General features: G+C 44.2%; 1 protein-coding gene across 1 annotated transcript in view; it reads left to right on the forward strand.

The window, feature by feature from the left end:
- Window positions 1-23,653, forward strand: part of LOC126471601 (myrosinase 1-like) — a 269,377-nt gene that overhangs the window by 129,762 nt on the left and 115,962 nt on the right. Inside the window, exons 6-7 of the mRNA XM_050099838.1 lie at window positions 14,172-14,266; window positions 14,509-14,656. Of these exons, the coding sequence (XP_049955795.1) occupies window positions 14,172-14,266; window positions 14,509-14,656 (243 nt within the window). The remainder of the gene's footprint in view (window positions 1-14,171; window positions 14,267-14,508; window positions 14,657-23,653) is intronic.

Genomic DNA, 23,653 nt, shown 5'->3' on the forward strand with positions numbered 1-23,653 from the left:
CGCCGTGAGCACCAGGCTGAAGATACTCGTTTGGCAGAAACCACGTCCTGCTCCGTGAAGAAGTCCGTAACTGCCTGCTGCCCATCCTCGTCCGACGGGAATCGTCGACCCTTCAAGGCCAGGACTGAAGGCGTGATAATCGCACGGGGAGAGATCAGGATTATAGCGCGGGTGCTCGAGTGTCCCCCACTTCTGCTTTACGACATCTGCGATGTGGGGACGTGCGTTATCATGAAGCAGCAGCACTCCCTGGCGCACCACTACACAACGGTGGTTTTCGACGCAAATGGTGCCCCGTACAGATTCTTTATTTTCCGATGGATATAGACGGGTGTTTGTCCTTCAGTACACAGGACAAAAATAACAACACGATGGTTCTGTTTGGACGCATTTGGCAACAACGTCACCATAGTTCGTGTTTCCGCGTTTACCGCACGTGCGTCGGAAAAAAACACTAATCCCCTGTCAACATGTCGGTGCTCATATACTCGAATCGGATTCTCAATACGTTGCATATACGCTGCAGCAACCGCCTCAAACGGAAACTTTTTATTTGCCCCTGATATAATCGTGTTAACATTCTTTCGTTGGTCACTGACTTTTTAATAAGAATAAAGATATTACTGTAGGGTATGTATAAACATAAACGGAAAGTGACGTTTGGTATCACCACAGTATTAGAGGTTGGCCTTAAAAGTAAGTTTTCAGAAATCACATTACGTCTACAGTCAGCATCATTAAGTACTACGTTGACAAAAAAAAGCAATGAGGCTGCCCGCATTGCCAAAGGAACATTTATCGAGGCGAATAAAAGTGTGACTGTTTCTCGTTCTTGAATTGTGTTCCCCCGATGTGACAAGTTTCACCAAAATAGATCAACTCGCAAGAGGAGGTGAAGCGCTGCGACACATCAGTTTCAAGTAACATCGAAGCAGTAATCATGGGACACTCTAAAGTAGCTCCTGTGGATGGAGCGCACATTGTCGAAAAAATTCGATGTCAGTAATGATGATTAGGTTTTGTGGGCACACGACAGCAAGGTCTTTAGCTCCCGTGCTACATGTCATGAGACTAATGAGGAGGAAGATAGTACAAGTTTTGAAATGAGAACTGCGAATAAAAACGTAAAGAAAGATGTGCAAACTTTCACGCCCGCACTCACACAGGAAACAACGAAAACCTCTTTCTCAAATCTAAAACATAGCAGTTAAAAGAATTAAAAGCAGACAGAAGACATCTGCGGCTGGCTGATCACTAGAATAAAAGTGGACGAGCCAACCACTCTGAAACACACCCACATCTCCAGTATAAAGCTTAGGACAGAGTCCAGATGTATCAGAAAATATTACAAGCTTGACCACACTTGTCTCTTCATCAGATAAAACACAGATCAGATCCCCATCTAAATTCGCTTCTGCCCGCTTGTCACAAAATAAAATGTGGCGTACGCTGACCTGAACGCCACAGGCTCCACAGACAGAGTGTTTCTCCTGCTGGAGTAAAAAGCCATCTGTTATCGGTCAGTGCGCAATGCGGAGGTAGGTCATGCCCACCTCATCTCGCCAGAGCGATCAGCATGAGAGTCGCCATGGCCGGATAATTGGCTTCACCAGTCGCAGTTTGTCTGTCATTGATAGCCACTCCTCCTCCCATAACCGCATGGATCTGTGACCCACCAGCGAAATGACGGTCTACAACGGTATGGCCTGTGGAGGCCTCCTTGACGGTTCTGTAGGCCTGTTTATTTCCCAAAATTCCCACGTACCCTGCTACCCAGCAGAATGACATTTTCTTCCTCCGCCGCTGTAGCAAGTATGGTTGATCGTGTATGAACTGGGCAAGTCTCTCTGCTAGGTACATGTGCTGCAACGATTGGAGAGCACTAAGGAAATCGAAGCAGATAAGAAACTGTTTATCCTGAAGACGCCGTAGCCGCTCTAATGCCTTTAGGATCTCATGGGACTCTGCAGAAAGGTCGTCTTGTAAGCCATCTGTGTGCACAACTTTAAAAAAGTAATGTCTAACTCAAATGTTAAAAACCCGAGATTGAAATCTAAAACTGAGAGTGCACTCTGTCTCAAAAATTCGTCAAGCCTAAATAGTTCCGGGTCTCTATAGGAACAAAGATGGAGATCTATTTCAGTCTTAGTACAAAATCTTAAAACTAGCCACACCCTTCTGTCGTATTGTGGTAATTCTAATTCAGGAGGAGGTGGAGCAGATACTACAACACACACAAATTGTTAGTAACTTATTAAAACTTGAACATGGTAGATACAAAACTGTGGAAACAATTAGTTTCCACACAGATGACATGAATCTGATGCTGTAGCTGACAATTAAAACGTTTGGCACTTCACTGCACAGTGAATGTTCCCGTCAGAGTCCAATAGTCTTTAACCGATAATAAATTCAGAAAAACGGTTCTATTCGAACGCAGCTACATCCGTACTACGAGTGCACTGTCGTCGTAAGCGATGATTACAAGTGGTCACTGATTACAGAGTGAGTGCGCTGAGCTGCACTGCGCTCTAAAATAAGTAATTTTGCGGCTGCTGCGTCACAAGGAAACACTTGGGAGTGTGTCTCTGATTCGTTGATGCATTTTGCAGCAACTTTCTTTGCTTGTGGTGTCGTCTTGACGTACCGACTTTTGCATGACACCTAGTTCTGCGGACGATACTACACCCATCTTTAAAAGACAACCCTTCTCGCGAATCCCATAGGACCTAATTACTCGGTGTCTAGTACGTAAGATCCTTTCACTGGTGGCCGAGTAACTGTATGGTGTGCTGGCGTGTATGGCGTGAACACTGTTTTATAGGCCTGTTCCACCACGGGGAGGCGTCGCCTGATGTGAAGGGACGGCTCACCAGCCTCAACACAAAGGTCCGGTGTAGGACTGGTTAGAAATGCCCCCGTGGCCAACCTAAGTCCTTCGTGGTGCACCATGTCCAGCATCTTTAAATAAGATGTTCTGCAGACTCTTACACCGCGTACTCATAATCAAGCCAATATTAGACAAATGCCCTGTAAAACTGGAGCAGACAAGTCGGGTCTGCTCCCCTTGAACTGGGGTCTAGTAAGTGCTTTCAGGGAGTGGCTTTTCAGATCCCTAAGTTGTGGCAACCATGTAAGTTTCGAGTCAAATGTGAAGCCCGGAAGCCTCACCGTGTGTTTAAAATTGAGAACAGTGTCCCTCATCTGTGACTCAGAAAAGTTTAAAGCCGACCGGGAATGGTTAAAGAGAACGTACACAGAATTCTTGGTGGAGAATTTAACACTCCTCTTCTTCACCCAACCCTCTAAGAGTCAATTGTAACTGACAAATTGTTGTGGAAAGGCTCGAAGAAGAGCAAAAAAACAGAGAAGTCGTCAACAAAAAAAGAACACTGGCCAGGACATGCAGCAACAGACGTCATACTACTAATAGCTATGAAAAAGACAGTTACACTCACTACTCAAAGGGGTCAGAGAGGTCGCCACAGACTCGATATCTAAAACAGCTGGGTGAGAGGAAGGACTGCATTAAGATAGAAAGCCATCCCCGAAAACCCCATTCACGGAGCTGCCGAAGGATAATACGCCGACAAGTAATATCTTAGGCATTCTCGATGTCAAAAAATATAAGCAGGAGGTGATGTCAGCGCATTAAAGCTTGTTGTACAGCCGCTTCTAGGAGGGCAATGTTATTGAACGTGGAGCGATACCTCCTGAACACACACTGAAGGCGACTGAGGATCTGTCTCGATTCTAGGATCCAGATAAAGCGTCGGTTGACCAACCGATCCGCTCCAAGGTCTTTTCCCCACAACTAGTGAAGGCAACACTACGAAAACTACTCGGGTATGTTCGGTCCTACCCAGGATGTCTGTTTTTAAAACGGGCTCTCACCACCAGTTGGGCAATTGACCTGACGTCCAAATAAGATTAAAAAGAGCGAGGACTGCTTTGCTCCGCCAGGTGAGGTGCTGTAACGAACTTTGACGGACCGTATCGTGACCATACGACGCGCTACGAGCTGCAGCTAACGCAGAATCCAGCTTCCACCTGCGGAAGGGACAGTTATATTCTTCATCAGTGATGAACTGAAGTCCCAACTGCCCATCTCAGCGGCCGCACCATAGCGCCAGAAAGCCAGATCCTGACTGGCAGTGGCGGTAATTGTGGCAAAATAGGCCGCCATAGTATAGGCAGTGTCTCAAGGGGTGGTCTGGAGACTTCCATTCCCCATTACAGCACCTACTGGGCATCTGCAAAATCTCCCATAAATCCTCCAGATTGCCTCCCATACAACTGTACTTCTAGTGAAACCGTTTATGATGGTCAAGAACTGTTGCCAGGATCTACTCTCGCTCTCCCTAACAATGTGACGACATTTCACCCTAGCTATCCGTAAGGCTGAGAGGTTCTCTCCAGTTGGCTAGCACCTGAACTTAACGCAGAGCTGTCCACCTGGAACTGACTGCAGAGCGGCATTCATCGCTCCACAAAGGGACAATTGCTTTTTCAGGTGGCCTGAAGTCTGCAGGATGAATTTTCAGCAGCATGGTGGATCATTTGGATAACATGATCAACCCATTCATGGACGCTGTCAAGGTGTTCAAATACAGCAAGCTGGCTATAAAGCATCCAATCTGTCTTTCAAATCATCCATCTTGGCGGCTGTCTTTTGGCCAGCACTCTGTCTGGCAGGTGAATCCAGATTGGGAAGTGGTCTCCTGAGTGCAAGTCATAAATCACTTCCCATTGAGCGGTGTGTGCAAGGGCTGGGGAGCATACAGCAGTGAACAACCCTGTTACAGTGCCGAAGTGTGTCGTGTGTGTTCTGACCCCCCCCCCCCTCCCTCCCGTCCCCCGTTCTACAAACACGCACGTGAGGATATGAGAAGCAGGTGATTACAGAGCCCCAAAGCACATTACATGCATTAAAATCACCATACACAATGAAAGGGTGGAGGAGATGAGTAAAGAGGTCACGGAGAGCCTCTCTTTCTAGAACCTCATTTAGCGGTAGGTAGAGCGAATGTATTCTCAACTGATGACGCATATGTAACGATATGATAACTGCTTGCAGGTTGGTTGTGTGGGAGAGAAGCAAGGAGTGATAGGCGGATAGGCGTTGTTTACGAAAGTAGCCACTCCTCCTTTAGCTCTCTCTCAACTAAGATCATCCTTTTTGTGGAGAATCTAGCCACGCAGCTCAGAGCGCAAGACAATTTGGGATGTGTCTCTTGAATACAGACACATTCGTCTACCCTGAGTTAAGAGACGTTGTTCCCCACGTATACTCTAAAGCCATTCAAGTTCCACTGAAGTATGGAAGCCATCTTCATGGTAATCTATTCCTCTGTCTTTCTCCCTGTCGTGCCTCAGTGGTGGGGAGACTGCATTGAGGGGGGGGGGGGGGGGGGAGGTAACTTGAGGGATTCACTGGTTCCCTGAGAGAGACATCGACATCCATACTATCCAAAGTATGGTCATCACCCAATCCATCAGACACGACCGAGGTCGCATTGTCTGATGGCTTTAGACCTGAAGGTTTCGACTTGATGGTTTTCATCGACACCTTGGATTTTGGAGTCTGTTATACTTTCTGACATTAGGTTCTGTAGCCACCATCATTGCTATGGTGGGTAGGCTTGGTTGTTGGTCTAGCGACACAGGCTTGCAGCTGCATTTACAGGTGCTGGTGGAGGTGCCCTGATCGGCTGTCAACGTCTGGGTGCCATCGCTAGTTTTCTGCACAGGCCGCTTCAGCGATGAGGCAAACGACTGCACAAAAGTGGAGGGCTGTGAAATCTTAAACTTCTTTTTCCCGTCAGAGTATGAGAGACGTTTTGTCACTTTAATATACTGGATTTCCTTCTCTTCTGGGAAGGCAGGATATTCTTTGCTCCTGACAGGATTGGCCTTGGAGCATTGTCACACGTGGGTACAGCAGAAGATTGAGTACCAGATTCGTGTGCAGTAGAGTCGCATCCTCCATACATAGCCTGACTGTTACACCCCATGATGGTATGACTAAAGCTTTGACATCTAAAGCATCACGTCGGATTAGATACAAGAACCTAACTTTAAGGAAGAGAACGTCGGTCGGAATATATTCAGGCAACTTCGATAAACTGAATGTCAGAATAAAAGATGTTGACTTCTGGAGTTCATCATCAGTGCTTTATATGACAATCTGAACTTCAGTGGCCCTCGTACTTTCCCATCCTTTTGCAGTTCTTTGGTGTACATATCCACAATGTCTTGACTTATCAAAACTCCTATACGACAATTGAGCCCAGTCTGCAGCTCACATTTTATAGGATATTCTCTAAATAGTTTGCCATTTTGCAACTTGTTTGCTTGGTTGGCTGGAGTGTCTCGATCAAGAGCGTACTATTTCAAAGCCTCTTGTCAGATTTAAAGTGATCTGCAAGTCCCTGTTGCAACAGTCAGGTTACTATTCCATCACTATCCGGGGCGTCTCCACACACGTCTTCGGCCTGAAATCTCGTTGAATGGAGTAGAGCTGTCTTCAGTGATGAGTCCCGCCTCGAATTGAGCCAGAATGACTAGCGAAGACGTATCTGGAGACCCCCTGGACAATCTGACTGTCGCCCACCTTACGGCAAGACAGCCAGGAGAGATGGTCTGGGTTGCCATTTCATTTCATAGCAGAACCTCTTTGGTTGTCATCACGACACCCTAAGAGCACAGCAGTATGTCGACAATATTCTACGCCCCGATTCGTTGCCCTTCAAGGCAAGCCATCTCGGGCATACATTTCAGCGACATAACGCCTGTCCTCACCCTGCGAGAGTTTCTACTGCTTTTCTTCGAGTTTGCCATACCCTACCTTGGCCAGTAAGGTCGTCGGATCTCTTCCCAATTGAAAACGTTTGGAGCATTACGAACAGCTCGCGATTTTGATGATCTAACGCTTCAATGGGACAGAATTTGGCACAATATCCCTCAGGAGAACATCCAACAACTCCATCAATCAAAGCCAAACTGAAAAACTGCTTGCATAAGGGCCAGAGGTGGATCAACGCGTTATTGTCTTGCTCAATTTGTGAAGTACGTTCTCTTGAATAAGTCATCCATGTTTTCCGAAATTGTAATCCTTGGCTTCTCTGTACATGTAGATCACATCTACCGATTTCCGTCCCATTGGATCAGTTACTTCAAGGTGCGTCGTTTTCTTTTCTTACAATGTAGATACACCTAACGACGAAACCTCTTACGAACTGGAGCAGCAGCCAAGGTGTGTATGCTTGCTATCAAGTCACAGCTTCGATACATGGGTTCGAACCAACCCGTTGCAATGTTTTCTATTCTCTAGAAAGAGCATGAGTGCCGCGAAATTAAATACATTCTTATTTTAAATTGAATAAGTATTGTTTTAAGCAAGGGGAACAAGTTACCAGCCCAACCAAGTCCCTATGAACTTCGACGACATTCCGTGTAAATTAGCTGTTTCTGATTTTTCTGGTTCTTTTTTTTCGATGAATATATCAGCCTCTTCAAATAACAATATATAAATATCAAAAATGTTCAGATGTGTGTGAAATCTTATGGGACTTAACTGCTAAGGTCATGAGTCCCTAAGCTTACACACTACTTAACCTAAATCATCCTAAGGACAAACACACACACCAATGCCCGAGGGAGGACTCTCGAACCTCCGCCGGGACCAGCCGCACAGTCCAGGACTGCAGCGCCTTAGACAGCATATTTAATATCACGGCAGCTTTTATTCAGTTCCAAAAGAGTACGTAATCTTACAATAAATTGTCTCACCCCACGTGCATGGACGTTGACAAATCAAAACGCAGATCTTATACCACTTGGTTAACGCTCCATTAAGGGCATGTTTCCTCCTGACGTAAGCTCACTAGACAAAATGTTAGAGCGGCCTCCTTGGAGCGCTGTAGCGTCAAGCTTAGCAACGGCGCAATGAGATGTTTAACACGCAGCGTGTGAAGGGTGTCGTCCCTGCGGCGTTTATCGTTCCATGACTTGAATCCACGTATTCAAGAAACCAGGAATATGAACTGGGATGATTGTAAGGCCGTACTCCGTGACCAAATCTTGCCCTTTCTTCTACATCTTCTTGATAATACTGTGGAGATTAATGTCTTCCAAGATGACAACAAATGTGTTCTCAGTGTTGCGCACATACGTGCCTGGTTTGATGAATACTCAGACACTCCATCGCACCTCGAATGGTCCTCTAAATCACCCCATCTTAAAAACACAGAAAATGTGTGGGACATTTTGAAGCACCTAGTGAAACGTCACAATCAACATCCCCACAATTTGGTAGCTGTGCGGGATCTAATCATGAATGATTGGCTTCGGCCGGATGCAGCATACCTGAAGAGACTTATTGGCACTCTTGGAAGGGAGATTATGGTTTGAAGTCACGGAAGATTATGGTTTGAAGTCCCGTAGACATCGAGGTCACTAGAGGCGGAGCACAAGCTCGGAAATGCCGGCCGAAGTGGCCGTGCGGTTAAAGGCGCTGCAGTCTGGGACCGCAAGACCGCTACGGTCGCAGGTTCGAATCCTGCCTCTGGCATGGATGTTTGTGATGTCCTTAGGTTAGTTAGGTTTAACTAGTTCTAAGTTCTAGGGGACTAATGACCTCAGCAGTTGAGTCCCATAGTGCTCAGAGCCATTTGAACAAGCTCGGAAAGTTTCCAAGGATGGGGAAATCAGCCGGGCCCTTTCAAAGGAACCACCCCGGTGTTTTTCTGAAGCGATTTAGGGAAACCATGGAAAACTTAAATTTGGATGGTTGGACGCGGATTTGAACCGTTGTCCTCCCGAGTGCGAGCCAGTGTGCTGGCCGCTGTGCCACCTCGCTAGGTGTGGACACTTTTCCTAGCCGATATTGGCACAATGTCTCGTGAGGGTGAATATTTTTTAGTTTTGTGCATAAATAAAGCAGCAAATTACTGGTATCGTTAGACCACTAGATATTCTGCAAGTATCCAGTCAGGAGGAAACTGCATTTGTGGAGTCTCTGTGTCTTTTACAAATACAACGACCATCATCAATTGACCAGTGCAACCACAAACTCGCGGTCTTTCGTTTCATTTTCATTGGCCCGACGACATTACCTCACACATGTGAACAAAGTAGCAAATAAACTCAAAAATTATGTTTCATAATTCCAGCTTTACTTTTAGTATCAATAATGGCCCCATCAGCGGTTTGCGGCCGCAGGAATTTCAGAAGCTGATAATTAATAGCAATACCTGAGGAATAGATCTATTGCAGTTCTGATTGCCATCACTTGTATATTCATATAGCTATACTTGTTTCGTGACACCATACAAAAAGCAAAGGTGCGGAGGACGGAGAAAATGACACGAACACTTTGATAAAAACACCTTATTTCCTGCATTTGTTTCCTGTCATATCCGCAGTGACAGGATGTTGCGTTTCTTAGTACGCATTACGTTATCTCTCAAAGTGTTCTGAGCCTTCATTACGTCTGTAATCGTTATCGTTTCGTGCTGGTTAACCTATATGTTGGAGATTTTGAACTCCCGCTGAGGAAAAGTTGTTGGTGGGAGTTTTTTTTCTGCATCTGTGACACCCGTCGCATTTCTGCTGTGGCTGTCTGGAACTACATCTGTAATGGTAGCTTACAAAATATACGGGAAAAATATTAAGATAAATACAATAACGGAAATAAAATTAAACTTACTCATAGAACCAAGAGAACATTAAAGAGAGTTTTGACCTTCAGCAGCAATACGTAGCTCACGGATTGATAGGATTAATACGCAACTAGAGAAGGCTCTGCCGATCAAAACAGTGAGTCTGCAAATACCTAAATATAGTTTATGTTAAAGGAAGCCTACATCTAAATGGTTACTCTGCAACTCACACTTAAGTGCCTGACAGAGGGTTCATCGAACCATTTTCATACTTCTTCTCTACCATTCCACTCTCGAAAGGCGCGTGGGGAAAAGGAACACCTAAATCTTTCCGTTCGAGCTCTGATCTCTCCTATTTTATTATGATGATCATTTCTCCCTACGTAGGTGGGTGTCAACAAAATATTTTCGCATTCGGAAGAGAAAGTTGGTGATTGAAATTTCTTAAATAGATCTCGCCGCAAAGAAAACCGCCTTTGTTTCAGTGACTGCCACCCCTACTCGCGTATCATATCAGTGACACTCTCGCCCCTATTGCGCGATAACACGAAACGAGCTGCCCTTGGTTGCACTTCTTCGATGTCCTCCGTCAATCCTACCTGGTAAGGATCCCACACTGCGCAGCAATATTCCAGCACAGGACGGACAAGTGTCACAAGTCGCAAAGGAGCAAAATGGTTGAATACCGCGTTCAAGACGCCCGGCTTTAGTGGGTTTGTCGCAACTTCTAAGTGTTTTGCCAACAAAGCGTAGTGTTTGTTTCGCTTTCCCCACAATATTATCTATGTGGTCTTTCCAATTTAAGTTGCTCGTAATTGTAATTACTAGGTATTGAGTCGAACTGACAGCCCTTAGATTTGTGTGATTTATTGTATATCCAAAATTTATAGGATTTCTTTTAGTACCCATGCGGATGATCTCGCACTTTTGTTTGTTTAGTGCCAGTTGCCATTTTTCGCATCAATTTTGAGGGAAACTATTTATGGTACGTTCTCGATGTCAGAGTGACGGTGAATGAGGATCTGCGAGCAAGAATCAGATCCACCTGGATGCGTTTCAGAGACGTCATTGGTGTTCACTGAGGTAATTAGATGTATATCCACCTAAAATAAAAGATATATCGCACAATGGTGAGCCTAGTTGCAATATATAGTACAGAATGTTGGCCAACGTATGTAAGTCCTGAGTGTACTCACTGCATGTCATGGAAATGCAAATACTGTGGAGATCATTAGACATTTATCTGCGCGGCCACACCAGGGATACAACGATCCGGCAACTATGTGAAGTGGCTTTAATCAATGATAAGAGCAAGAATGGAGAATTCCGTATTATGGTCACATCATACGGGCTCTATCTACTCCAGTCATCAGCACAACCATTCATATGACTGTCGAAGGCCAGAGACGACGCGGAGGACCTAAACTGCGGTGGCTAGACACTATGAACACAGATTTAAGATAAAGAAAACTAAGTTACTAAGTCCACAGGGAGCGTTAGACCGTAAGAAGTGGGGGGTATTGACCCAAAAAGCGGACACTGCTCCAACGAGACGGCGCTCAGGAGGAGGAGGTGGAGGAGGAGGAGGAGGAGAAGAAGAAGAAGATGATGATGATGATGATGAAGATGAAGACGAAGAATAAGATTTATGGTAGGCCTGATAGTTTGATATTTCAGATAAACCATGTGAATGCAAGAGGAAGAAACTTCTTCCACTGAAACGTACAATGAGTTTTAAAGAGCCCAATATCGGCACTTGGTGTAATGACTGGCAGCTGCCCTTCAACACAAACAACCGTAACGTATTTTGCGTTAACCTATTATATGATTACACGAACGTAGAACAATAGCCGGAAGCAGTCGCATCTATTAAACACCTGGGAGTATGTGTAATTACCAAACAAGGCGATTCGCATGAAAGGCAAATGCCAAGCTGACATTTACTGGAAACAACCAGTAGGACCAGATAGGACTGATAGATAAAACAGAGTAGATCCAAATAATGACAGCACGTTTCGACACAGTTTCGTTTAGTAAACAGCGTCATCGAGATGCTCATCCAACAGCAGTGGAAAACGCTACAGGAGAGGCGTTGTGCATCTCGACGCGGTTTTTCTGTTAAAATTCCAAGAACGTACGTACATAGAAAAGTCTACCAATATATTTCTTCCTCCTATGTATGTTTCACGAAAAGCCCATGAAAGCAAAATAAGAGAAATTATCGATTCAGGTGCAGTCCAAAACGTTTCGAGTATGGATTAATAAGAAACAGAGAAAAGTTAAGACGGTAGTTTTAATTCATCACGTGTTCTTCATACAATGCACAGAATGTTCCCATCACTATGCGAAACTGTCAGTAAAGACTCTCTGCGGGACGTTGTTCAACTAGCACATCGCATTGACTTGAATGTGTTTGTCGTGAAGGCGTTGACATATCATGTGGATTTATGCACATTTTCGTTTTGTTGTAGCATGTATCAATAACACCAAGTCTCGTCACCCGCGATGATATTTTCCGGTAAAAAATTGTCCGCCTTTTGCATTTCAGTTAAGCCACGATAGGGATCCAGGCGTCGTAGTTTTCGTTCGGAAATCAAATTATAGGGGACGAACTTTGCACACATCATTGAGGAGAATGTCTTGAACAGTGCATTTAACCATTTTGCTCCTTTGCAACTTGTAACACAACTATGCTCACATATTACGGCCACACGTCCACTACTCAATACCGCCTACTCACAGCTTAGTGTTCGAATGCGCATCTGTTGTTTAAAGTCGTTAGTTCAAGCTGCCACAGTTGATACTGCGCTGACGTCTCGGGACTTTTTGGACGGATAGTTAAGGTGAACATATGAATAAAATAACACGTCTCCAATTGACCGATTCCAGTGTTCTTGACCGAGCGAGGTGAGGCAGTGGGTAGCACACTGGACTCGCATTCGGGAGGACGACAGTTCAATCAGGCGTCCGGCCATCCTGATTTAGGTTTTCCATGATTTCCCTAAATCGCTCCAGCCAAATGCCGGGATGGTTCCTTTGAAAGGGCACGGCCGATTTTTCTTCTCCGTCCTTCCCTAATCCGATGAGACCGATGACCTCGCAGTTTGGTTTCTTCCCCCAAACAATCCACCTAGTGTTATTGCACTTTGCGATAGAAACACAGTTGAGGCCCTTTACTATCTTGCAGTATCTCGCAAGGCAAGCAGATCATCTCCTTGCGAGACATAGTGCATATTCCAACTATACCATTACGAATAAATTCAGATAAATTCTCAAATGATTCCGGTTGTTATGATATTAAAAATGTCCCTATTCTATATTAGATGAGGGTTGATACTATCTTTTCCAACGCTCATACACGTCAATGAGTTATGTAACTACATTTACTGTCATCTTTTTGTCGACCCCCACTCCAAATTACCACTTCAGACTAAAACATATTCCTCTCCGTTCTAACTGCATATTCTAAGCTCCACGAGATGTTCACATTTTATATTGGCTTTCATGGTAATCAAATTTGGCGTGCGAGTCACGGTATCAAATCTCCAAAGACAGCCATCTGCAGCGATATTTAAATACCCGCGTATGCAACAACAAATATAATGCTAGGACGTACGTCAACATTCACAGGAGCGGAAACCAAACTATGAATCCGAATGATGGTTCGTAGATACCGATTCTGTCTCGCATGATCACTCACATCAGCCTAATATGATGTAATCTGTTAAAAGCTTCACTTTTGCCGGTTGGTAATCACTGCTGCATTTATGACTTCCCAGGTACAACTTTTGGTGCAGCAACAATATAAAATTTTGAAATAGTGGGTGATTCATACAAAACAGCAAACAGTGGCAGTTCCTACCCAAAGTATCCTCTTCTTACAATGTACTTGTAGTATCCAATAATACCCATAATGTGCTAGATAAAGCAATCATCAAAAGTTGCATGTAAGACGTAGAAGCAGAGTCTCTAGCTAGACATAAACGTAAGAAAATAACTGTCATGAAGTATTCAATCAATTTTGAAACGAATATCCTGCAACCAATTACACCTGCAGCAAATGAGAAACTGTATCCGTGTTTTTCTGATGTACTTCCAGATTAAAGCTTACGGTTAAGAACACTGCATTTTCATCTGGAAATTTAAACAGTACCATGCCCTCTGTTCTAGCACTTTCGCTTTAAGGGTTATAAAAGCAGAGAATGTAAATCTGAAAATAAGGAAAGGTAGTGACTATTCTTTCAGCAATAAATAAAAATATTTGAGATGGTAACGGTACGTATAATTTCTCCACTGAGTAAAGAAGACTCAGACTTTTTATCTTGGCCATTATATTGTGCAAATAAATATTATTATGAGTCCTAAGCTGTCTTTCTTGTTAAGTACCTGTGTTAGTGCATGTGCCGATGTGAGAAACGAAGAGAGAGAGAGAGAGAGAATGAACACATTTACTGAAAATTGAACAAAAATTCCTTTATCTACAGAGCAGGATGGTCTTTACTTTTACAGGTAAAATCAGTCTAACGCTGCACAGCTTCTGGTACGAGCCCATGTCCGACAGTGAAGAGGACATAAAGGCAGCCAACACTGCCATTAACTTTGACGTAAGTAGGTTCAGAGAATGTTTAAAAAGTAGACGTGGTCTTATGATTAGACGTAACATGAACGCCTGAGGTGACCTGAGCATATATTTCATTGTGAATTTATTCCTTGCTTTGCAATAAGTAAAGATCGTTTAATGGTTTTTGATGTATACATAATTAAGTCAACACGATGCTTACATGAACTTTGTGTAGTATGTACTATCTGTAGTTAAAATATTTACTTGTAAATCTCTTCATTTCAGTTTGGAATCTTTGCTCATCCAATTCTAGGAAAAGATGGAGATTTTCCAGCAGTTGTCAAGGAAAGGGTCGAAGTTGTAAGCAAAGAAATGGGCCTCAAAAGATCATTATTGCCCCCGCTGGATAAGGAGTGGATCGCTCGAATTAAAGGTATTAATAAGCGTCCTCTATTTCTTGAATGATACCTTAGACTTCCTCCAGATACCTACCTTATAGTACACCACAATGCATAACTTTGCAAAAAGTGTAGTTTATTTTCTTTACTTCTTTCCCTATACAAGTTCATAGCAACGTAAAATACTTCCTTCATTTCCGACAACCATTGAACTTCTCTCGATATTAAATCTAAGAATTGAATTTGTAGTGGCTGAATATCTAAAATCGGAAATAATTTGTACTGTCAAAGCCGAAAAAAGATACTTATAATCTGACGGCTCGAGATTCTCGTATCTCCAAATCTATGTAACTATATTCTACGATTATTGACTTACCATAACTGCGGTAAGTGTGATAAAATGTGATATTTACAGAGTGTTGTTATATCCCACAATGGCATGCTAGGTGAAGTGCAGGACAAAAAATTTTGAGGATTGTCACTGCAGAAAAAACCACATCGAAAACGCACTTTCTTTGCCACTTGCAGAAGCTAAACATAGAAGAAGTAAGACACTGGTTTCCTGAGTACGATGTTCGCATTTTAGAATCAAGTTTTTAATCTATCAACCGCCCAGAAATTAATATAAGAGTGTAGGTTCAAAAAAGCCTCCAAAGTAGTTCACGCCATTTTTCTATAGTGAAAATGACAAATTTAAAGTAGCTTGATATCAAAAGCTACACTATTTCTCCTAATGAAAAATGGCAGGAAATTCAAATCTCTGAAAAATTCAAATTATCCTCAATAACCCAAGACGACCGAGAGTTCTATTTTTCCCCGTGAATCCCCTACCCCCAGCACCCTCACCCCTGAACAACTCCACCATACTATTTAGAATCCGACACAAATGCACTACATCATTTTCAGCATCAGACAAATACCGGAACACTACACGGCTGGCTTACAGCCCATGGTTCGTAAGTTCAAATCCTGCAAAGTTAATTTTAACAATGCACTATTTTATATTAATTTACACAAACTTTCTTAGTGGTAAATGACAAAAGTATGACACCAAACGTTATTTTCCCACCACAGTACCAAGTACAAGAGACAACAAATCACTAATTTTACTATTTTGTTTGGGAATTTCGCGATGTTTAAGTAACCAGTGCGGGATACAAAAGTGTGACGGAAATTCAAGGATTCATTATATAATTAAATTGTATCACTGGTAAGTCTTCTAAGGTTGGCGAATGTGACTTTCTTTCTTGTTCTTATAAACCGGCTTCAGGACCTGTGTTGGCCCTTGTCGAATTTACTGAACTCTTGTGAGTCATTTTCGTGTTACATAGTCATCCCCTACCACTATATTTTAACAACTCTACAAATATGACAACCGATGTGATATAATAAGAGCCACTTCATAATTATGACTTATAAATGACCACTGTATAACCCTTTACGCGAAATAATTCATCTCTCATCTGAAAAACAATTAGGGGCCAACTTACCCTATGTTTAGTGATACACAGTCAGTGAAGTCATTCGCGCAAAGTGAAATTATGAACATCCTATGGAGAAGGAGCAGTGGTTACTTGTTTCATGATACTAACCACTAAATGCATAATTTATCTTTGACCGGCAGGTATGCTGAATTAAGCCTCAGAAATAGGAGCCCTTGCATAGTGTGTATCTGGAGAATCCTACTATTGAGAAATTGCGAATGTTCAGTATGAAATATTTGTTCCTGTTGGGGGACCTCCATAACAAATCATCAGACAAGTGCACTGGCGTTATGTACGTGCTACATCTTTTACACCTTGCCTTCACCCAATATTCTTTTACCTCACATACCAACCGTTCTTATTTTCACCATGTCAGAGAGAGCAAGATTATTCCGACGAAGAAATTATCAACAAAATATTGTTCCCTCAGTTCATAATACTTCAGACGGGCACCCTTTACTAGCGATAGTACAAGGGAATTTGCTGTTATGGGTGAACGGAAAATCTTGCTTCAGCGATTGAGACTGAGTTGGTAAGTTCTGAAATAAGGATTTAGCTCCATACCTTAAGCAGCGTAGAATAATTGTTTGACGATAGGTTTATTGTGTTACAAACGAAAGCAGTTTGTGGTGACAAAACTATTCGGTAATCCAGAACAGTTATAGAAACTGTGGTTTTAACAAGAAGATACGCGTAGGATTTTAGGACATCTACCTTCTTTCTTTGTAATTTGTGAGTAGTAATAAATATTTCTCTTAACACAATGGCAACAGAAACAACTACAGTACAAATGTAGTCGTCATTACACAGGATGAATCACTTAAAACTTACATCGCCAATGTTGCAGAAATGGAAAGTGCAACTGATGTGCGGTTTTCACATAATGGACTGGTAGTCAGGGACTCGTATAGTTAGCCAATCAACAGACCGTAATAATACTTATGAAGTGTATTTTTTTGGCAAACATACAATTTTTTAAATGGAACGATGCCTATTGACATTAAAAAACTAAAACTGGGGTAAATTAGTATGTCAGTGGTGGTTGTTACAGGATTCTGGTGCGAGTCGATTAAGAGATATCGTATGTTGAAAAGTTCCCACACCGACACTTGCCATTCAACCTGCGTAGTTGCTAGGTACGTCGTTATGTTGGCTTACATTGCGACTCGCTAATCAGTTAGTTCGTGGCAGCCCAAGCAGTAGGTCGTGTGTAGACGAGGGCATTTACCATGCAGAAAAAGCCGACATGCTGATGGTTTATAGAGAATGTACGGAGAATGCAGGTCGTTCTTGTACGGTATATGCCGCAAGATATCCCAGTAGACGTCAACCATCTCGGCTGCGTGTTATCAACCTCTTCACCCAGTTACGTGAAAGTGGTAGTGTTAACACCTATACAACGTAACAGAAGGAGACAAGTGACGACAGAATGGTGAGGTGGGGAGGGGGGGGGGGGGGGGGAATTGCAGTTGTTCCGCACGTTGACTCCCACCTAATCACACGAGGAAGTGGCACGAGTCAGGCAAGTGTCCTATGCGCTCTTCGTCGACATAGGTTCCATCCCTAGCAGATCTCTCTCCGTCAAGAGCTACATGGAAATGATTATGAGAATCGTATTAACATCTGTACAAAGGGCGTTCAAAAACTTTTGCACAGTCGTCTCTAATTTTTTTATTTTTACAGGTGGGGAATGAATTTTTTTGTGAACATACTTGGAACATTTAGCTACACATTGAGCCTATTCAGTGTAGCCTCCATCAGCTGTGACGCATCTGGCCCAACGTTCTTTCCATGATGTAAATGCACTTTGGTAAAATTTTGGGGATTGACTTTTACACTACCGTTTGACATAGAAAATAAGGTCTTTCTCACTATCAAATGTTTTACCACGCAGGTGGGCCTTCAGACTACTAAGGAGGTAAAAATCATACGGAGCTGTAGGGAGGATGAGGAATAATTTTCCAACCCATTTTCCTGATTTTCTCCTGCGTCATAAGGGCCGTATGGGGTTTGGCATTGTCATGGTGTAGTCTGAAGAGTTTACCCTGAAGCTGTGGTCTGTGGCTCTTGATGGCACGTCGCAGCTTGTCCAATGACAAACAGTAACGGCCCCCGTTAATTGCGGAGCCAGGTTCCAAAAAGTCAATGAAAATCACACCACACTGATCCCAGAAGAAGGAGGCCATCACCTGTCGGCCTGCTGTTCGTGAAAGTCTTGGTTTCTTCTTCCGAGGGAAACCCAGATGACGCCACTCCATGGACTGGGTTTCGCTCTCAGGTTCGGGCAAAAAAAACCATGTTTTATCCTAGGTGACGACGCCGTCAAAACACTGTTTCCACTCTTCAGTAAAGGTCTTCATGAGACCCTCGCACACATTCTTCCCCATCGTTTTCATTATCTTGTCAATAATCTAGGCAACCAACGTGCACAGATTTTTCTGTACCCTAGTGACTGTATCAGTGATACCACACTACCCAATGACAAACGATTCATTTCAGCAAGCTGTCTTGTCGTCACACATCTATCATTTTGGATGATTTGATCAATGGTCTCCTTATTCGTACCACTCACTGCCGTCGATGGTGTGCCACATCGTGGATTGTCCACCTTTGCAACCACCGCCTGGACACTGCTGCGATCCAGTGTGTCCTCCCCATAAACAGGGAGCAACTTCCTGTGAATCGATGTGGCAGAGTCATCGCCGGTCTTGAAGACGAATTCCATCAACGACTGTTGTCGCAACCTGACATCTACTTCACGGTCCATTATGGCTCACCTGTAAACAAAAGAAAATACTTTTATATGCCAACTTACAGCTAAATGTTCCAAGTATGTTTACAAAAAATTTCATTCTCCTCCTGCAAAAAATGAAAAAATTAGAGACGACAGTGCGAAACCTTTTGTGAAATATCAGCGTCCATGGAGTGTAAACGTGTAGTGTGTGATAGTGATCAGCTCATAGGCCAGTTTTTCATAGACGGAAAACAGAGTGCGCACAAGTATCGTAGCCTCCCGACAGACCATCTTCCACAGATCCTCTGTAGACTAGGAGGAACCCGTGATAACAACATGATGAATGTCCAAACCAATGGTGCACGAAGTGCTACAGCATGTTTCCACGAATTGTTTGCAAATCGTTGGATTGGACGGTGAGAACCTGTACCTTGGCCGGACCGTTCCCTGAATTTGACGCCTGTAGAGTTTTTACTGCAGGGAAAGCTGAAAGACGCTGTCTACTAGGACATATCAACTACACCAAATGATATGCAACGACGTATTACTGCAGCCTGCTCAGTCATCTCCGCTGAAATGCTAGCACGTGTGCAGCAGTCGTTCTGCATCAGACTGGATGTGTGCATTGCCGCTGCTGGTGGTTATCTTGAACACAAGATGATCAGTTATCTCGTTGCTGGTCAGAATCCACAATACTACTGTATGCATTCGTGTTGTTCTTTAGTGTGTGCTACCACAGGTATTGTACCGGTATCCGTGTGGGAACTTTTCAAAATACGCACGACTCGCGCTAGAATCCTGCAGCAAACACCACTGACATTCTAACTTACGCTACTTTACACTGTTAATGTCAGTTGCCACCGTTCCATTTAAAAAAGTGTATTTTTGCACAAAAAATACGATAAGTATTTTTACAATCTGTCGATTGGCTGCAATACGATCCCGTGTCTAGCAATGCATTCTGTGAAAACCGCACAGCAATAGCACTTTCCATTTCTGTAATATTTGAAATGCAAGTTGTAGGTGATTCACTCTGTGTACACTCCTGGAAATGGAAAAAAGAACACACTGACACCGGTGTGTCAGACCCACCATACTTGCTCCGGACACTGCGAGAGGGCTGTACAAGCAATGATCACACGCACGGCACAGCGGACACACCAGGAACCGCGGTGTTGGCCGTCGAATGGCGCTAGCTGCGCAGCATTTGTGCACCGCCGCCGTCAGTGTCAGCCAATTTGCCGTGGCATACGGAGCTCCATCGCAGTCTTTAACACTGGTAGCATGCCGCGACAGCGTGGACGTGAACCGTATGTGCAGTTGACGGACTTTGAGCGAGGGCGTATAGTGGGCATGCGGGAGGCCGGGTGGACGTACCGCCGAATTGCTCAACACGTGGGGCGTGAGGTCCCCACAGCACATCGATGTTGTCGCCAGTGGTCGGCGGAAGGTGCACGTGCCCGTCGACCTGGGACCGGACCGCAGCGACGCACGGATGCACGCCAAGACCGTAGGATCCTACGCAGTGCCGTAGGGGACCGCACCGCCACTTCCCAGCAAATTACGGACACTGTTGCTCCTGGGGTATCGGCGAGGACCATTCGCAACCGTCTCCATGAAGCTGGGCTACGGTCCCGCACACCGTTAGGCCGTCTTCCGCTCACGCCCCAACATCGTGCAGCCCGCCTCCAGTGGTGTCGCGACAGGCGTGAATGGAGGGACGAATGGAGACGTGTCGTCTTCAGCGATGAGAGTCGCTTCTGCCTTGGTGCCAATGATGGTCGTATGCGTGTTTGGCGCCGTGCAGGTGAGCGCCACAATCAGGACTGCATACGACCGAGGCACACAGGGCCAACACCCGGCATCATGGTGTGGGGAGCGATCTCCTACACTGGCCGTACACCACTGGTGATCGTCGAGGGGACACTGAATAGTGCACGGTACATCCAAACCGTCATCGAACCCATCGTTCTACCATTCCTAGACCGGCAAGGGAACTTGCTGTTCCAACAGGACAATGCACGTCCGCATGTATCCCGTGCCACCCAACGTGCTCTAGAAGGTGTACGTCAACTACCCTGGCCAGCAAGATCTCCGGATCTGTCCCCCATTGAGCATGTTTGGGACTGGATGAAGCGTCATCTCACGCGGTCTGCACGTCCAGCACGAACGCTGGTCCAACTGAGGCGCCAGGTGGAAATGGCATGGCAAGCCGTTCCACAGGACTACATCCAGCATCTCTACGATCGTCTCCATGGGAGAATAGCAGCCTGCATTGCTGCGAAAGGTGGATATACACTGTACTAGTGCCGACATTGTGCATGCTCTGTTGCCTGTGTCTATGTGCCTGTGGTTCTGTCAGTGTGATCATGTGATGTATCTGACCCCAGGAATGTGTCAATAAAGTTTCCCCTTCCTGGGACAATGAATTCACGGTGTTCTTATTTCAATTTCCAGGAGTGTATTATTACAACAATAACGGTGAGGTCAGGAAACAGCCAAGATTCTCCCGAGAGCTACGAAGCGAGCTGAAGCAATGCCTCATACACAAAACCCAGCTGACATCCGACCCCACACCTAATATCTGCAACAATTTTTTGCGTTTTGAACAGTATAACAGCATTTTTTCTGCTAATTTTAAAACTAGCTCTCAACTTCTGAAAAGTTGTACTTTTCGTGTAGCTCAGAATATGGCTTTTATTCACCTTCCATTGTATTACGTGCTTTTATTAACACATTCACATGAATTTCAAACTAAAATACAGAGTGAGTTATCATTTTCACTTTGACATTAAACAGCTTAATCCCACATTAACATCTTCTTTTCTAACATACACTGACAGCACGAGGACGCGCTATAAACAAAAGATATAGAATGTTTACGTCGGCAAATCAAGTATATAATGCAGTAAGCAGCAGAAACTGATTAAACACGTATGAGTGTATCTCACTTCGGCAATGTGATCGTAACCTGCTTAGTACCACAGTAAAATATCAGCGACAAATCATGTACATTTGTCTGGTTTTGAGTGGTGTATTTTCATGTAATTACCGTGTTCACAGAGGTAAATAAAAAAAATAGGATATCGATATGCACATATACAGCTGGCGACAGTACCGCGTACACAAAGTAAAAAAGGGCAGTGCATTGGCGGAGCTGTCATTGTATTCAGGTGATTCATGTGAAAAGGTTTCCGAAGTGATTATGGCCGCGCGACGTGAGTTAACAGACATTGAACGCGGAATGGTAGTTGCATCTAAACGCATGGGAGATTTCATTTCGGAAATCGTTAGGAATTTCAGTATTCAGAGAGCCACACTGTCAAGAAATGGCCGAGAATTGTAAATTGCAGGCATTACCTTTCACCACCGACGAAGCAGTGGCCAACAGCCTTCACTTAACGACCGAGAGCAGCGGCGTTTGCGTACAGTTTTCAGTGGTTAAGACAGTTCGACGAAAATTGGCGTTAATGGGCTACGGCAGTAGACTACCGAAGCGATTGCCCTTGCTAACAGGACGACATCGTCTGCAGCGCCTCTCCTGAGCTCGTGACCATATCGCTTGGACTCTAGACGTCTCAAAAACAGTGACCTGGTTAGATGAATCCCGATTTCAGTTTGTAAGAGCTGATGGCAGGGTTCCAGTGAGTGACAGACCCCACGAAGCCATGGACCCAATTTGTCAAAAAGACACTGTGGAAGTTGATGGTGGTTCCGTAATGGTACAGGCGGTGTTTACGTGGAATGGACTGGGTCCTCTGGTCCTGCTCAGCCGATCATTGACTGGAAATGGTTATGTTCGGCCTCTTGGAGAACATTCGCACCCATTCATGGACTTCATGTTTCCAAACAACAATGCGCCATGTCAGAACATTCTGGACAGTTCGAGCGAATGACTTGGCCACCCAAACTGCCAGACCTGAAAATCTCATCGAACATTTATGGGACATAATCAAGAACTCAGTTCGTGTGCACAATCCTGCACCGACAACACTTTCTCAGTTATGGGCGGCTATAGAGGCAGCATGGCTCAATATTTCTGCAGGTGACTTCCAACGACTTGCTGAGTCCATGGTACGTCAAGGTACTGCACTATGCCAGACAAGAGGAGCCCGACAAGATATTAGGAGGTATCCCATGACTTTGTCACTTTCGTGTGTTATAAAGTTCATTTCAGCCATATGATGTTCCAATCCATTTTTTAAAGTTAGTGTAGCTCTGAGTGCGCATAATACGGTAGAATAATGGCAGAATAGTTCCTAAGTTCTCCTGTACAATACTTCTCAGAACCATACTTGGTTGACGATTGTTATTGCAGTGAGAATTTAGCTACCTGAATTTAGTGCTGGTATTTACAAATGTCGGTGCTGCCTTTTTTAGCGGCCTCTTCGCTACTGCTAGGAAAGCCGAGTTATCACTATTGTTACGGTAGGCCAAGTTCGAGAGTTCGTGAAACGGCTTCTGGAGCAGCACACCGCTAAGACAATTTCTCCTTGCCACTATTACGGAGCTATGCCCCAGGGTCAGGTAACAGGACAAGAAAACGAAGGTTCTACAACACTCCAATAAATTAGTAACAAAGTCACACAAATGAGTTAAAATGGTTTACTTATCTTTGTGACTAGTTGAGAGATTAATTCTGCAACACTGCATGTAATATAACACAAAAAAGAAGGACCTCTATGGCTAAGTGCAAATAATCGTCAGTACGCTTCACAGTACATAGCAAATCCAACTGACAACAACTGTCTGCCCATCTCTAAGAGTCCACTATACGACGTTTCCTGTCTAAGTCAGCTGTGGACGATGATCTG

The sequence above is a fragment of the Schistocerca serialis genome, chromosome 3 (genome assembly GCF_023864345.2).
Source record: "Schistocerca serialis cubense isolate TAMUIC-IGC-003099 chromosome 3, iqSchSeri2.2, whole genome shotgun sequence".
Taxonomy (NCBI): domain Eukaryota; kingdom Metazoa; phylum Arthropoda; class Insecta; order Orthoptera; family Acrididae; genus Schistocerca; species Schistocerca serialis.